The sequence below is a fragment of the Haliotis rufescens genome, unplaced genomic scaffold, assembly GCF_023055435.1.
Source record: "Haliotis rufescens isolate VD_foot unplaced genomic scaffold, xgHalRufe1.0.p SCAF_13, whole genome shotgun sequence".
NCBI classification, from domain to species: domain Eukaryota; kingdom Metazoa; phylum Mollusca; class Gastropoda; order Lepetellida; family Haliotidae; genus Haliotis; species Haliotis rufescens.
This window is the reverse complement of record NW_025963813.1, coordinates 33,391,693-33,409,336: the sequence shown is the minus strand read 5'-3', so window position 1 is coordinate 33,409,336 and position 17,644 is coordinate 33,391,693. Positions and strand designations below refer to the sequence as shown.

The following is a 17,644-nucleotide window of genomic DNA, read 5'->3' as shown; positions in this document are numbered from 1 at the left end:
ACTCACTGAAAACTGCCCGTATTGTTGGGTGGGAACTGGAGAATGTATTCTGTATGTTTTAGTCACATGACATGATGGTAGTGCTCCTTTCCGGAGCAGATCTTGAAAACCGTACAATATTTCTTCACCAAACTTGGCACATAGATAGGTCTAGTGGTAAACTGGTGCCTTTTGAAAGTTTTGATTTAAACAAAAATAAAATTCAAGTTTACATAGCAATGACTTTGACTTAGACTGAAAATGGTGGGAGTGCTCGTTTCCGGAGCAGATCTTGGAAACCTTACAATATTTCTTGCCTTGCACAGAACCAGACATGTCATATTGGTGGGATATGAGTATTTCATGCTTGTTATTGTTTCAGATGGGTATTTCGACATGCAGTACAACATGTGTTACTGTGAGACCTGTCATAAGATGAGGGGAGACGACTTCTACGTGCGGAGGGGGGACCCCCCAAGTGATTATGCTGTACCCTTCGGCTGGTGCAGATTTGTGCTCAGGTGAGCTGTCACTTTCGTGTCTTAATATTTCAAAACAGAGTTACTCCAGGGGTCAGTGTAAGTGAGAAGTTACTTTTTGAAATGAATAAGTCATTAATGTGTCTTCCTGTATAAAAGGGGCGGTCGGGTAGCCTAGTGGTTAAAGCGTTCGCTCGTCACGCCGAAGACCCGGGTTCCATTCCCGACATGGGTACAATGTGTGAAGCCCATTTCTGGTGACCCCCGCCGTGATATTGCTGGAATATTGCTAAAAGCGGCGTAAAACCATACTCACTCACTCACTCCTGTATACAAAATAACTTGAGATCTCACTAATCAGAAGATACTAATAAGATTTTTCACAACCTCCTAATGACGCTGGTGTTTCTGCCACGCAGAGCTCCCTGTAAAGCGCACTCCCTGAATGTGTTTGAGAAGTGGCACGCGGCCTACCATGGGACCAGGGTGGAGGTGGTGAGACGGATACTGGACTACGGTGACCTCTTACTGCCAGGTACAGCAGCACTAACACATCTCTCTCCTCTCCAGTACTCAACACAGAGTGTTTCAGTCCAACGGGATTAACACTTACACTGTAAAGACTTCCTCCAGAGTAGTGATCTAGTATGCATGGTTCCCAGACTGGCACAGGTGTTATGGAGACTTCCTCCAGAGTAGTGATCTAGTATGCATGGTTCCCAGACTGGCACAAGTGTTATGGAGACTTCCTCCAGAGTAGTGATCTAGTATGCATGGTTCCCAGACTGGCACAGGTGTTATGGAGACTTCCTCCAGAGTAGTGATCTAGTATGCATGGTTTCCAGACTGGCACAGGTGTTATGGAGACTTCCTCCAGAGTAGTGATCTAGTATGCATGGTTTCCAGACTGGCACAGGTGTTATGGAGACTTCCTCCAGAGAAGTGATCTAGTATGCATGGTTTCCAGACTGGCACAGGTGTTATAGAGACTTCCTCCAGAGTAGTGATCTAGTATGCATGGTTCCCAGACTGGCACAGGTGTTATGGAGACTTCCTCCAGAGTAGTGATCTAGTATGCATGGTTCCCAGACTGGCACAGGTGTTATGGAGACTTCTTCCAGAGTAGTGATCTAGTATGCATGGTTCCCAGACTGGCACAGGTGTTATGGAGACTTCCTCCAGAGTAGTGATCTAGTATGCATGGTTTCCAGACTGGCACAGGTGTTATGGAGACTTCCTCCAGAGTAGTGATCTAGTATGCATGGTTTCCAGACTGGCACAGGTGTTATGGAGACTTCCTCCAGAGAAGTGATCTAGTATGCATGGTTTCCAGACTGGCACAGGTGTTATAGAGACTTCCTCCAGAGTAGTGATCTAGTATGCATGGTTCCCAGACTGGCACAGGTGTTATGGAGACTTCCTCCAGAGTAGTGATCTAGTATGCATGGTTCCCAGACTGGCACAGGTGTTATGGAGACTTCTTCCAGAGTAGTGATCTAGTATGCATGGTTTCCAGACTGGCACAGGTGTTATGGAGACTTCTTCCAGAGTAGTGATCTAGTATGCATGGTTCCCAGACTGGCACAGGTGTTATGGAGACTTCTTCCAGAGTAGTGATCTAGTATGCATGGTTTCCAGACTGGCACAGGTGTTATGGAGACTTCCTCCAGAGTAGTGATCTAGTATGCATGGTTTCCAGACTGGCACAGGTGTTATGGAGACTTCCTCCAGAGTAGTGATCTAGTATGCATGGTTTCCAGACTGGCACAGGTGTTATGGAGACTTCCTCCAGAGTAGTGATCTAGTATGCATGGTTCCCAGACTGGCACAGGTGTTATGGAGACTTCTTCCAGAGTAGTGATCTAGTATGCATGGTTTCCAGACTGGCACAGGTGTTATGGAGACTTCCTCCAGAGTAGTGATCTAGTATGCATGGTTCCCAGACTGGCACAGGTGTTATGGAGACTTCCTCCAGAGTAGTGATCTAGTATGCATGGTTTCCAGACTGGCACAGGTGTTATGGAGACTTCCTCCAGAGTAGTGATCTAGTATGCATGGTTCCCAGACTGGCACAGGTGTTATGGAGACTTCCTCCAGAGTAGTGATCTAGTATGCATGGTTTCCAGACTGGCACAGGTGTTATGGAGACTTCTTCCAGAGTAGTGATCTAGTATGCATGGTTTCCAGACTGGCACAGGTGTTATGGAGACTTCCTCCAGAGTAGTGATCTAGTATGCATGGTTCCCAGACTGGCACAGGTGTTATGGAGACTTCCTCCAGAGTAGTGATCTAGTATGCATGGTTTCCAGACTGGCACAGGTGTTATGGAGACTTCCTCCAGAGTAGTGATCTAGTATGCATGGTTTCCAGACTGGCACAGGTGTTATGGAGACTTCCTCCAGAGTAGTGATCTAGTATGCATGGTTTCCAGACTGGCACAGGTGTTATGGAGACTTCCTCCAGAGTAGTGATCTAGTATGCATGGTTTCCAGACTGGCACAGGTGTTATGGAGACTTCCTCCAGAGTAGTGATCTAGTATGCATGGTTTCCAGACTGGCACAGGTGTTATGGAGACTTCCTCCAGAGTAGTGATCTAGTATGCATGGTTTCCAGACTGGCACAGGTGTTATGGAGACTTCCTCCAGAGTAGTGATCTAGTATGCATGGTTTCCAGACTGGCACAGGTGTTATGGAGACTTCCTCCAGAGTAGTGATCTAGTATGCATGGTTTCCAGACTGGCACAGGTGTTATGGAGACTTCCTCCAGAGTAGTGATCTAGTATGCATGGTTCCCAGACTGGCACAGGTGTTATGGAGACTTCCTCCAGAGTAGTGATCTAGTATGCATGGTTTCCAGACTGGCACAGGTGTTATGGAGACTTCCTCCAGAGTAGTGATCTAGTATGCATGGTTTCCAGACTGGCACAGGTGTTATAGAGACTTCCTCCAGAGTAGTGATCTAGTATGCATGGTTTCCAGACTGGCACAGGTGTTATGGAGACTTCCTCCAGAGTAGTGATCTAGTATGCATGGTTTCCAGACTGGCACAGGTGTTATGGAGACTTCCTCCAGAGTAGTGATCTAGTATGCATGGTTCCCAGACTGGCACAGGTGTTATGGAGACTTCCTCCAGAGTAGTGATCTAGTATGCATGGTTCCCAGACTGGCACAGGTGTTATGGAGACTTCCTCCAGAGTAGTGATCTAGTATGCATGGTTTCCAGACTGGCACAGGTGTTATGGAGACTTCCTCCAGAGTAGTGATCTAGTATGCATGGTTTCCAGACTGGCACAGGTGTTATGGAGACTTCCTCCAGAGTAGTGATCTAGTATGCATGGTTTCCAGACTGGCACAGGTGTTATGGAGACTTCCTCCAGAGTAGTGATCTAGTATGCATGGTTCCCAGACTGGGTTGGCAGCACCTGTAGGGCACGGGTGCTCTGTCATCTGAGGTGCAGCAATTTGCTTTTCAGAGTTTCATCCCGTGCTTTCCAGCATTGTTGATTTTTGTTTCAAATCCCAGATTATAACTACTTACTCCAGACTTGCAAAGTTCTATAGATACTTACTGAAGACCTTGAGAGTGTTATGGATACTTACTCCAGACTGACAGAGTGTTATAGATACTTACTCAAGACTTACAGGGTGTTATGGAGACTTGCCCCAGACTTGCAGGGTGTTATGTAAACTTACTCCAAACTTACAGGGTGTTATGGAGACTTACTCCAGACTTACAGGGTGTTATGGAGACTTACTCCAGACATACAGGGTGTTATGGAGACTTACTCCAGACTTACAGGGTGTTATGGAGACTTGCCCCAGACTTGCAGGGTGTTATGTAGACTTACTCCAAACTTACAGGGTGTTATGGAGACTTACTCCAGACTTACAGGGTGTTATGGAGACTTACTCCAGACATACAGGGTGTTATGGAGACTTACTCCAGACTTACAGGGTGTTATGGAGACTTGCCCCAGACTTGCAGGGTGTTATGTAGACTTACTCCAAACTTACAGGATGTTATGGAGACTTACTCCAGACTTACAGGGTGTTATGGAGACTTACATGGTGTTATGGAGACTTACTCCAGACTTACAGGGTGTTATGGAGACTTACTCCAGACATACAGGGTGTTATGGAGACTTGCCCCAGACTTGCAGGGTGTTATGTAGACTTACTCCAAACTTACAGGGTGTTATGGAGACTTACTCCAGACTTACAGGGTGTTATGGAGACTTACTCCAGACATACAGGATGTTATGGAGACTTACTCCAGACAAACAGGGTGTTATGGAGACTTGCCCCAGACTTGCAGGGTGTTATGTAGACTTACTCCAAACTTACAGGGTGTTATGGACACTTACTCCAGACTTACAGGGTGTTATGGAGACTTACATGGTGTTATGGAGACTTACTCCAGACTTACAGGGTGTTATGTAGACTTACTCCAAACTTGCAGAGTGTTATGGAGACTGACTCCAGACTTGCAGGGTGTTATGTAGACTTACTCCAAACTTGCAGGGTGTTATGGAGACTGACTCCAGACTTACAAGGTGGATTGAGTGTCTCAGTGTACTCATGTGTATGCAGGGGTTTATCTGTACCCGCTCAGAGGCCAATATTTGTCTCCGAGACTGCGGCAAATTCATGCTTGTATGTAACCAATAACTAATTAATAATCTGTATTTCACTGATAACAGGGCCAGGAAATAGAAAGAGGCTTTCATACTTTGTAAGGATAAGATTTGTGGAACTTCTTTATTACAGTTTCATACTTAGTGCTTTATCATTGCTTTGGATACAATCTAATAATACAATGTTAATATGCCTCTGTTTTTAAGCATTGTTAAGAAAATAAAAATGTTAAAATAGTCCCACTTTTGAATAAATGATGATTTTTTCCCAGTTTGTGTGCCAGGGTTGGTTTAGAATCCAGGATTAATCCCTGGCAGGTACAGTGACAGGTCTTTGCATGAAGTAACTGTAGCTTCCGTCTCCAGGTGACCCAGTCGGGGGGAAGAGCATCCTCATTCCACAGCCACAGGTGTTCACAGAGAAAGCCAAGCCAGACAGCTTCGGGGGGCAGCAGATCTTCTTCTCCCCCACAATACGCTACGCAGGAGCCTCCGAGTTCGCCCCAAAACACCGGTAGGGATACCAGATCAGGGCTCTGTTATGTGGCTGCGATATTGCTGACTGACATCACCCTCCATGTCATCACACATGCCTCATCACTGGATTGTCTGGTCCAGCCATCATATAGCTGCAATATTGCTGACTGGAATCACCCTCCATGTCATCACTGGATTGTCTGGTCCAACCATCATATAGCTGCAATATTGCTGACTGGCATCACCCACCATGTCAGCACACATGCCTCATCACTGGATTGTCTGGTCCAGCCATCATATAGCTGCAATATTGCTGACTGGCATCACCCCCCATGTCAGCACACATGCCTCATCACAGGATTGTCTGGTCCAGCCATCATATAGCTGCAATATTGCTGACTGGCATCACCCCCCCATGTCAGCACACATGCCTCATCACTGGATTGTCTGGTCCAACCATCATATAGCTGCATAATTGCTGACTGTCATTACCCTATGACCGATATGGTTACAATGCATTCATAATCAGCATCATCATTGCCATAAGGAGTGGTCGGGTAGCCTTGTGGTTAAAGTGTTCGCTCGTCATGCCGAAGACCCAGGTTCGATTCCCGACATGGGTACAATGTGTGAAGACCATTTCTGGTGTCCCCCGCTGTGATATTGCTGGAATATTGCTAAAAGTGGCGTGAAACCATACTCACTCACTCATTTCCATAAAGCATTGACTTTGTGGGGAGGAATGTGTATATTCTTTTTGAAATAACTAGCATCCCTTCAAACTATGGGGACCAATGCTGGTTGTAAGAGGTGACTCACTGGATGAGGAAGTCAGACTTGGTACCTTGGTCAATAACGATTCATACCCCAACGCCATGTATCATTCATTGTCACTATAACAATCACTGATTGGATTTTTTCAGACTCATTTATTTACAGGCTCTCGTCATTTAGCTGCACTATTGCTAAGCAGCCGTAAAAATTGCCACTACTCCTGTAGTCCTTGCCAATTTGCCCAGTAGTTATCATAAGGACTAGACATTTGCCCTTTTTAAGGGTTTTGCTATATTTTATCATTGCAAGGACTAGTTGACAAAAACTGTTAGTTTCTACCATTGCTCAGTGTTACTTTAAGCAACAAACAAACTTGAATAATGCATGTGACCATGTTCATGTTTCAGATTTACAGACCTGAAAACAAAGAAGCTGTACCAGGCTCGAGTCGCATTCCAGGTGTGGGTGAAGCCAGGGTCTTACAAGGTCGGCCCACAGACCATTGAGGCGAGTGACCCCATCGATCCCAAGTTTAACAACAGTGAGCTGGAGTGGTCCACGAAGGAGCGGGGCTCCACCATGTTGTATGCCTTGCTGTTGAGGGTGGAATGAACAAGGCGGTGTGTGTGTGTGTGAGAGATAGACCTTGAATCAACTATGGACGTGTGTCCATCTATATGGCTGTGATCCAACAAGGAGACTTGGTTTACCTTACATCTACTTATCTGAACGTGTATACTGTTGAGGTGGATTGTCGGGCAGACAGCTGGAACACCTGCTTGATATTCTACTGAAGCCCATACCTCACATCCTCTGGGTCATGTTTCGAACAAAGTGGCAATCTGTGTGGCCAACAGAGTAGAGCCAGGGGGTAATGATGTACTTCAGTCAATCCTCAGACTTATTCCTGAAGATCTTGAGGTCTTGATGCCAATTGTACTCCAGAGAAATATTAGTGAATCCATTCTTGGAGGATGTATGGAGGATATTCAGAGGACATTTAAGACATACAGGAGGTCTGGAGGAAATAGCCCAGGGCTTGGATTCCAAGCATTGCCAACATTGTGGGATCATTCAGGTAGTGATTTCACGGTCACATTACGGAGGCAAAGCACGACAAGGCAAGCTTAGCACAAAGATGATCGTAACTCCCATACTTTTAACATAGACTTGGAAGTCGGAGCGCTAAGATCGCTTTGTAGAACGGAGCCCTGGTACATCGGCCTGCCTGACCCCCACAAGCTGAGAGCATCAATGAATCAGGAGCTTGGGGTTCTTGTAGTCAGAACCAAAGAACAGCGTTACTCAGGACCTGACAAAAACCTGCGACCATTCTGACATAGCCCTGAGATACCCCTGCAAACACCACCACACAAAGTGTCCTGGGCAAGGATCAGTATCAGTCAGAGAAGCTGTGTTCTGCAACTGATCTAGAGATGGCTAGAACTTGGTGTTACCATGGTTACTTAGCCATCATGAAACAAAGCCTTTGTTCTCTACATCAAGGATACAATGTCTCAAGCCTGTTTTTGACCTCCTGTCTCGTCTGTACATTGACCAATGCTGATACGATTACTGCAGCTGATCTTCCATCTTCAATATTGACTGGAATTTTTCCATCATTTCAACCAAAACTCAAGCAAATCAAATATTGGTGTTGTGTTCCTGGTATGGCTAGATGTACTTCACAGGCTTAATGTTGTAGTGTCACAGTGTGAGAGATGTACAGCCTCCATGAAAGGCCCTGCTTCGTCAGCGAGAGGACAACTACCAGCATCTCAGACTCGTCAATCTTGTGATACTCTGTTCTGAGGAACGCCATGTTGATCATTTCTGAACACTTTTAAAGCAAAGACCATTTTGTTTTCAGTATGTTCTTGAAGACTTTAAATTGTATGAATGTAAAAGAAACATGTTCTACTCCAGTGTTTTTTGTTCAAATGCTGGAATTCAACTTGTTGGATGTGGATACAATGTGGCTCCTTTAAAAGCATGCCTGTTGCATATATATATATATATTGTCTGTGAATTTTCTGTGGTGCATAGCCACCGGTGAAGTTGCATTGTTGATATATGCGAGATGTGTTTATTTATTTTGTGTGATTGTCTGTGGAATGAAAGGTTGCTGAACTCACGGAACTGTTGTCAATGAAACATGTAGAATTGTCAAAGACTATGGAACCAAATAGTATACTTGTGAACGTGAAAATGGGGCATCTTGGAGGACGAGACTTGATGTGATTCACAGAAGATGTTTTCCATGGACTGTTACAAGCTGGAACTGTTTTCCACAGTCTGTATTTGCTGTAATCTTCATAGTTCTCTTTACCTCAAGTCAAGAGCCCCAGAGATAGTCTCAACTGGTTCACTGAATCTTGCACAAATAATGTGTATCCGTTTTCTGAAGATCATGGGAGCCACAAATGTCTGTGCAGAGTTGCCTCCCTTTGTCTTTGAAAGATCCATTCTCACTGTGTTCATATCCCACTTTCCCCCCGACTCTGAACATTAGTTTGCCAGCACCGTACAGTGTTCAAGGGTTAAAGCTATGTGTCTAGGACCTGTGACACTTTATGGTTTCCTCTGAACTTGCAGACACGCCATCATGACAATCTCATCTAGATGAGATCTTAGTTGTCGCTACCATGAAGCAAAGATCTGAGAACATCCCATTACAGGTCACGACAGAATGACCTTTCATCCGACCAATCAGACCATAGCTGACGAAGTGACAGTGGAAATGTGTTTTTTAATCATGCAACCTCGAAAAATTTAACACAGAAAACAATTACGGGCTTTATTACTGAATCCATACAATCTAGGACAGCTCTTAGTCATTCCAGAATGTTCTTTCGTTCAGTTTTCAAATTTTTATCAAGAACTTGTCAAAATATGTTTCACAGCATAGTTGCCAATTTAAAACTAGTGCCTTAAGGTACTAGTTAAATAACTACCTTCTGATTGGCCAATGTTGACTTCTTTTCAGTCATTCCATTGGTTGGACAAAGTTCGCCGAAGTTCAGTCTGATGTGACCGTAATGGGATGTCCTCAGATCTTTGTTTAGCGGTGGCGAGAACTAAGATTTGAATGATATTGGCCATCATAAGGTCCTGTTGAACATAGTGGCAGTGAACCAAATCCCTCCCTTCTCGGAACATGTTCTACCAGCTGTCCAGTGCAACTGTGTGATGTCAAGTAGAACAAGCACCTGTTCCGCGTTTGTTGTCATGCTGCATGATATGCCCTCAGGTAATGTGAGTCAGGAATCCCAGCCAGTGAATCTTTCATCCTATGTGTTGATGAAGGGAACACGTTCAGTTTCTATAAAAGATGTGTTCAGTAATCCCTCTTAATCTTCAACATTCGATTTCTAGATGCCAACTATGAACCTTGTTGAAAGAAAAGGAAATTAATTGTATACATTAGCAGATTGTGCAATGTTGATCTGTTGGCAGTACCCTGTGCAAAGAGAATGTATGTCAGCTGAGAAAGGGAGATAACTCCAAACCCCAGATTTGTGTTTTCCTCCGATGACCCTGACCTAAATTTGCCCAAAATCAATTCTGCAAACTTTTTCAATCTCCATTGTCAACCTGCTATTCTTGTCTTTCAAATCCTATAGTCACCATCATGGCTGGATTACTTGAAAATAAGTAATTTCCAAATACTTAGATGAAAACCGTAATGTCTGAAGAAGTTTTTGAACCTGTAATAGTTTTTAAGCTCACCTTATTGAAAGTCAAGTGAGCTTACGTTGTGGCGTGTCGTAAGGTCATCCGTCCTTATTTTTTCATGTTCAGCCTCTCTTCTGAAACTATAAGGCCTAGAAAGCTGAAACTTTGTGTGAATGACCCCAGCTATAGTGTCTCTAAGCAGCAATTAGAAAACTAATCATGGCATGAACATTCTTGTTAAGGGTTCCTGTGGTCCCTGTCAGCATGTTCATGAAGCGTGCAGGTGATTGTTGAACTACTTGTCAGGACCCTACGACATTGTAAAAAACCGTGTACCATGCATTGTAAAGATCAACTCGTGAAGGAGTTTGGCGCACATGCAACAGCACCAGCTGACATATTTCCGCACGCATCACACAAAGGCCGCTCAAATACTACAAATACAGGCTGCATAGAGTTCTGGTTTATTATTATTCTTATGTTTGGGGGCACGGGTGGCCCAGTCGTCTAAGGCACCACGATTCGCTGTGCAGAGTTGTATCCCTTGGGGATGCCAGAAACCTATGATTGTAGGTTCGAATCCTGGTTCGCCCGGATTAAGTTTCTAGGTTTGTCAGCACCATACCTGTGCTCGTGGGTTTCACCAAAGTGGTAAACGTCTGAGACCTGCATCACTTTCCTCCCACATTAAGCCGACACGCTGTGATATTACTGGAATACTGTTAAAACGGCATTAACCCCAACTCACTCACTCATTTGTGACAGACAACTTAAAGGCACATGACCTTGGGACCCCCAGTAACTCCAATGCTGACCTGTGCACTTTCAACATGCCCTGAAATACCCTCTCTGATACTGCTTAATCAGAAATTTGGCATGCAGGTTCTTTCTTGTGAAGATATTTAGTGATTTGATTTTCTTTTCTTTGATTTTATTACGAACAACTGGTCCCAGGGCTTGGACTTTGTTTGAGTGTCATGACGACACAGTTTGTTCATTGCATCCTTAAGTTTACCTCAACGATGTCCTGAACAAGTTAGCAAAAATACTTTTGTTTTCCCACTAATTTTTCTGTTACATACTTTTAGATATTTGTACTAAGATATAGTTAAAGTGTAACAGAATTATAACTTCATAAGTCAGGTGAGCTACAGGGCCTTGTGGCTAAAGGGTTGAATGTAAAAGTTGGAATTTGACTTTTCCATCCCACTTTTTGACTTCTTGAAATGGATTTATTTGTGATATTACATTTAGAACTAGACGTGTGAATATTTTGATACATAAGCCAATGCTTGCACAAATCTTTCACAATGCATTGCTCACAACCCAAGCCATCCATATTCCAAGTTCTGTACAAATTATTGATCTTATATTTCTGCATGAGCAATTTCAGTGTTAGCCAGTATGTAAAATGTCCATATTTGATATGGAGAGAAAATGCCACATGATACCAGTCACTGATCTGTGATGATACATCGTCTTTTGATCAAGTGCTGATGTATTTGATGTTGAAATAGTGTGTGTTCTGAGGTAGTCCTGGATATATGGTAGCCGTGTCCATGTAATTTAATAAGTATCAAACCTGATGCCATGGTTTCTGTATTGTAAATTTGTGAGAATCTCCTACCGTGTATACTTGTGTGAGCTGTTTGTATATAATACTCCATTATCAGGAATTGTAAAATCTTGGTCACACGTGTGTTCCTTGATCTTGTATCTGTTGACAGTATTTGTTTGGCAGGAATTCACATTACCTGTGTAAGCCTGTGTGTAAGGCAGTCTTCTCTCGTGGTGGTCTGTTCATGTAGAACTGGTTTGTTTCTGTGCCCCAATCTAATAACCAGGAAGATTGTTTTCCAATGTTTGGTGGTTATAGAATCATTCAGCCATGTCTTCGACTATATTCGTTATCATACTTATGACTCACACTTACTCTCTGTAACTATTGACGTCCTACCTTCAAAACCTTTTCACAACATTCATGTTCAGGGCTAGATATTTAGAAAGTATTGCCCTGATGCTGTATTATATATTCCACAAGGGACACCCTATTTTCAGGATGTGAGAACCATGTTTAGCCAGTTGATCTGCACGAGTCGATGCTCTCTTACATTCAATGATCTATTCCCATTTTCCAAAGTCAAGTTATATAAAAATATCAACCCTAATCATATGCTGTCAGTTTTCCATTCACCATTGATTTTTCTATGACAGTAATTTTGAAACAAATGGCATTTAGTTTGTGACATGATAATTTCATTTTGTTAAGGGCCCTTACCATGTATGGTGAAATTGTTACCATTATATTTGTATGTGTTTTGACCAACCCCAACACTTTATCACTGCCATGATTTTTTATACGTTTTTGAAAAGTGACTCTAGAGCTGTGGTAAGGTGATGAAGCCGGACAATAGGGATGAAGGGAGTGGAGTGGAGATCCCGTGTGATGTAGTCGCCAAAATTCATTATTGAGATGACCTTTGGTTGAAGACATTGTATCGATACTGATATGTATACTGAAAGCACAAACAGATCCCTGCAGAGTTGTCTCCCTTTACAGAATTATTCCCCTTGGCATGTTTATTCAAGTAATTGATTTGTCTGTGGATTCACATCAAGATGATAGGAGATGTTTTCTTGTATGGCCTGTGTAAGTCACCCCAAGAAGGATGCTGTTCTGAGTATTCCAGGTTTAGTGCAGTCACTGTATTTGTCAATGTGTCCGCTTACGATCATCCTGTGATATTTAGTTTAGATACTGTATGTTTGAACTGGTGTGGTAGAGTGAATGAGTACAGATCATGGTTAATTTGATTGTTACAATAAAGTTGTGTCATGACTTGAAACATGTGAGGAATATTTGTTCAGATCAGGTGGACATTTGCTGTGAAATGAGAGATGTTTCTCTGTATTGGAGATCATCGGAACTTGGCACTTAATATTATACATGCTGTTCATCATACTAGAATACAACCCAAAATGTTAAGATTTTAATTTCCTTATATGGATATCTGCTGGTATATTTGTGTTCAGTAAATACGTGTATAACTTTTGGTGTCAAACATTTTTCAAAGAAAAGATCTCAAAGGGTACATTTCCCGTTGCCTAGAGTCCATTTCCTGGCTAGGCCTGTGTTAACTGCAGTTAGTATCAATTGTGGAACAGAGACATTGTATCTGTGTAATTAGGGCAATCATGAACCATGAACCTTTATTTTGATCACATCCTCAATTGAAATAGAACCCAGCGGGAGGTTTGAAGGTCATCCCTACATGTGCCCCTGTAATGGAGCTCCTCACTCCACAATGATGACAAACATAGTCGGACACAGGTGGCCCAGTTGTCTAACGCTCCACAATTCACTGTGCAGAGTTGCGTCCCTTGGTCACTCAGAAACCTATGTTTGAATCCCCAGTTTGACCTGATTATGTTTCTAGGTTTGTCAACACCATACCCATGCTCATGGGTTTCACCAAAGTGGTAACCGTCTGAGACCTGCACTCCCAGGGCCTCTGCCCACATTAAGCTGACAAGTATGATACAACTGGAATACTGTTAGAAGCAGTTAAACCCAGTTCCCTCACTAACATGTTCATACCCTTTCCCCTTAAGTTGAAGAATTGGGGGATTGATGAGGGGCAGGTTACGTGTTTCCCAAGCAAGTTATGCATCTTGTGAAGTGTCTCTCAGAAGGCGTGTGCTAATAATCTTCAGTGGGATGTTTTACATCATTTTAGAAATCCTGTCATGTTTCCCAGTAATCCAATGTCTTTATCTTCTTGTCCTCAGTCAAAACGAGTTGAGGCCGAGGTGGGGCATTCGCTCGTCATGACTAAGGCACAGGTTTGATTCCCCACTTGGGTAAACTGTATGAAACCCATCTCTAATATCCCCTTGATATTGCTGGAATACTGCTAAAGGCTGTGGGAAGCCTAACTCCTTCTCCCAAAGAGTGATTGTGGGTTCGAGTCCCGGTTCGCCCCGATTATATTTCTAGGTTTGTCAGCACCATACCCATGCTCGTGGGTTTCAACGAAGTGGTAAACGTCTGAGACCTGCATCACTTCGGGCTTTCCTCCCACATTAAGCTGACACGCCACGATATAACTGGAATACTGTTAAAAGCAGCGTTAAACCCAAACCACTCACTCACTCACTCACTCACTCACTCACTCACCCAAAGAGAGCTGCTGTGTGTGTCATGTGACATGGTTGCTATAACGGTGTTATGACGAGTGGCAGTTATTTAGTAACTAATATTTGTATGCGTCATCAAAGGGGCAATATGTGACAATCATAAACCAGTGTTAACAAATGAAATCCACAGTATTCCATTGTTCAGGAGAATGTTCTTGCAGTGTACACTTTGTTCCAGAGGCAGGAGCCGGTCAGAAAGTAGTACACTCCAAGGTGTCCTATATTGTATTTAACTCTCATCATCCTTGTGATTGGAAATAACAATCTTGAATATCTGAAAGAAATAACTTTTTGTAGCTCAAATTAAGTTATGTTGAGTCATTTAAATATTTCATGACATCATTGCACTTGTCTGTAAGTCCTTGGCATCAATCTAACTCCAGTGAACGTTTAGGAAGGAGTATGAGGCAACTTAAACATGTGCTGCAAATAGCTGCAAGATTGCTGAAGCGTTTTACAATATTCAATTCACTGGTGATTTGGTTGATTGTCATTGTACGACAGAGGGGTGGTTGGGTAGCCTAGTGGTTAAAGCGTTCGCTCGTCACACCGAAGTCTTGGGTTCGATTCCTGACATGGGTACAATATGTGAAGCCCATTTCTGGTGTCGACCGCCGTGATATTGCTGTAACATTGCTAAAAGCGGCGTAAAACCATACTCACTCACTCACTCACTCACTCACTCACTCACTCACTCGTACAACAGTGGGGCATATTGCTCACAACATCAAAGGCTTGTCTGGCCCAGACTCATTATTTACTGTCTTCTGTTGTATTGCTGGGTGTTAAACAACAAACAGTCCTACTGCAAGACAGGACCTTTTAAGACGTACTCCTCAGAGGAAGGAGTGTAAGAGTGATTGACAATGATGTCATAAGACTTGACTTTGTATTAAGACACAGTGTTATGGCAGTGATGTGTATGAATGAAACTGTATTCTGTTCCGCTTCCTGAAGGAGTGCTAGTAGCCCAACATGTGTACAGATATTTGTTGAAATTATTTATGGAATAATATTGTCAGCAAAATAAAATGTCAGAAATTTGTTGCAGTTTGTTTGTCTTTCCATGGGTTGGCTTGACGATGGTAATCTTGTTTGTGGATTTCTTGGTCAATATGACAAGATGTTGATGACACGAAAAGACGGACAATAATAATCAAGATGACAAATCCAAATGTTACAACTACAGAAACGCGTACAGTCTGCATCAGAAGGCAAGATCCCAAAATGTCACTATGACTAAAGTGAAACCCCCTGAAGACTGGGGCGTGTTCTGTATGTCGAGACAAGTGCTCAGTGTTAATACTTGGTTGGTTGTTGAACACTGCACTCAGCAATATTCCAGTTATATGGCGGCGGTCTGTAAATAATCAAATTCTGGACCACACAATCCAGTGATTAATATAATGAGCATCGATCCACACAATTGGTTGGTTGGTTTGTTGTTTTGTGCCACACTCAGCAATATTCCAGCTATATGACGGCGGTCTGTAAATAATCGAGTCTGGACCAGACACTCCAGTGATTGACATCATGAACATCGATCCACGCAATTGGGATCGATGACATGCATCAACCAAGTCAGCGAGCCGGACCACCCGATCCGTTAGTCGCCTCTTACGACAAGCATAGTCGCCTTTTCTGGCAAACATGGCTTGCTGAAGACCTATTCTTCTACCCCGGATGTTCAGTGTTCATACTAACTCTGCCAGGAATAAACATGACATAGACAATATATGGAGGCAATGGAGACCGAGAAGATATATTTGTTTTCAAACATAGCACGAGGAATTCCAGCATTTCCAGTCGTAGACTTTTCGTATTTTCCCCTTTTCTGAAACTCCGATAGTAAGATGATATAGCTGATCCCCCCTCTTTTCTTTTTTTAAATCCATCCTAACGAGTTGGCAACGTATTTATAACTCAAGGTGAACTGAAATCTAAATAAAAACACTCAGCCAATTAACATTTCAGCATTAGAAGACAAGATGTCATTTTGTCCGCCCTTTTGTGGAAGGTCATCGCTGGCAGACAGCTGCAGGGGAGAAGGTCACGTGGGTGAGGAGATATGACATTTATTACACGGCGACATCAGGTGCTGATTAGAAGGCTGAACACACTCTATATGATAGTCGGAGTAACACCATGTGTTGGGAGAATTGGTGCGTCTGTAAAGGAAGACATCGCTTGCGTCAGTTGGCAGTCGAGACAAGTATTATTCAAGTCGCTGAAAACTCAAATTGCATCAGAGCAAGTAGGTTTTAGCTCACCTTCACATTGCTCTCACTGGATTGTCTGGTCCAGACTCCATCTTGTACAGACCACCGTTATAGCTGTAAAATTGCTGAGTTCTGCGTTAAACAAATACTTGCACATAGTTTGATTACACCCGGAGCTATAGAGTTGTTCACAATATCAATCACTGGATTGTCTGGTCCGGACTCAATAATTATCAGACCACCGTCATACAGCTGTCATATTGCTGCGTGCGGCGTTAAACAACAATTAACAGTCAATACCATTGCCCGTGAAGGACCCACATTAATAACGAACATTAGCTTCTTCATATAGCACCTGTCGTCATGATCTTTATATACCTATACGCCAGTAACTATTTTATATTATCAGAAAATACATTTGAACGGACCCGGCTTTATTGATCAGCATTATAATTGGCATGTTTTTTTTCTATTGACAATCTTTAACAAAATAACAAGCTACTCCAAGACACCCTAGCACTCGTGTTAACTAAAACATTTCACACTGCATCTAAGAAACAAGTACTAGTAATTGAGAGTGAGTGAGTGAGTGAGTGAGTGAGTGAGTTGGGTTTAACGCCGCTTTTAACATTATTCCAGTTATATCACGACGTGTCAGCTTAAAGTGGGAGGAAAGCCCGAAGTGATACAGGTCTCAGACGTTTACCACTTCGGTGAAATACACGAGCACGGGTATGGTGCTGACAAACCTAGAAACATAATTGTGGCGAACCGGGATTCGAACCCACAATCATTGATTTCTGGCGTGCCCAAGGGGCGCAACTCTGCACAGTGAATCGCGGCGCCTTAGACAACTGGGCCACCCGTGCCACAAAAGAAATCAGATAAAGAATTCCAGATACGTCAACAAGAAGACCGATTGATTCTTGTAACTGTACTTTCAGTGTCCGCCTTACACAGCCGGAGAAAATGTCGCCTACAGTGATTTATGTTCGCCCAGTGAGTGCACAGTTTACAAGTGTCAAGAGACATGTCTAACTACATAAGGTATTACATTCTGACTGGGTGCAGCAGCGCGCCTCCCTCTCGTGGAACAATGACATACATGTGCAGTATACTTATCTGTTTGGTACTTATTCTTTGTGCACGTGGTGCTGAAGCTGATGACAATGGAAATTATGGAAATGGTAAGTATCGGGGGTCTTTGGC

The 17,644-nt window shown here is 43.2% G+C and overlaps 1 protein-coding gene across 5 annotated transcripts in view; it reads left to right on the top strand.

The window, feature by feature from the left end:
• LOC124118109 (neuralized-like protein 4) overlaps positions 1-7,599 on the top strand; it is a 44,708-nt gene extending 37,109 nt beyond the window's left edge. For all 5 annotated transcript variants that reach the window (XM_048394433.1, XM_048394435.1, XM_048394432.1 and 2 more), the window contains 4 exons: positions 362-500; positions 878-993; positions 5,460-5,607; positions 6,752-7,599. In XM_048394433.1, the coding sequence (XP_048250390.1) occupies positions 362-500; positions 878-993; positions 5,460-5,607; positions 6,752-6,956 (608 nt within the window). In that variant the 3' untranslated portion in view covers positions 6,957-7,599. The remainder of the gene's footprint in view (positions 1-361; positions 501-877; positions 994-5,459; positions 5,608-6,751) is intronic.
• The last annotated feature ends 10,045 nt before the right edge of the window (positions 7,600-17,644 follow it).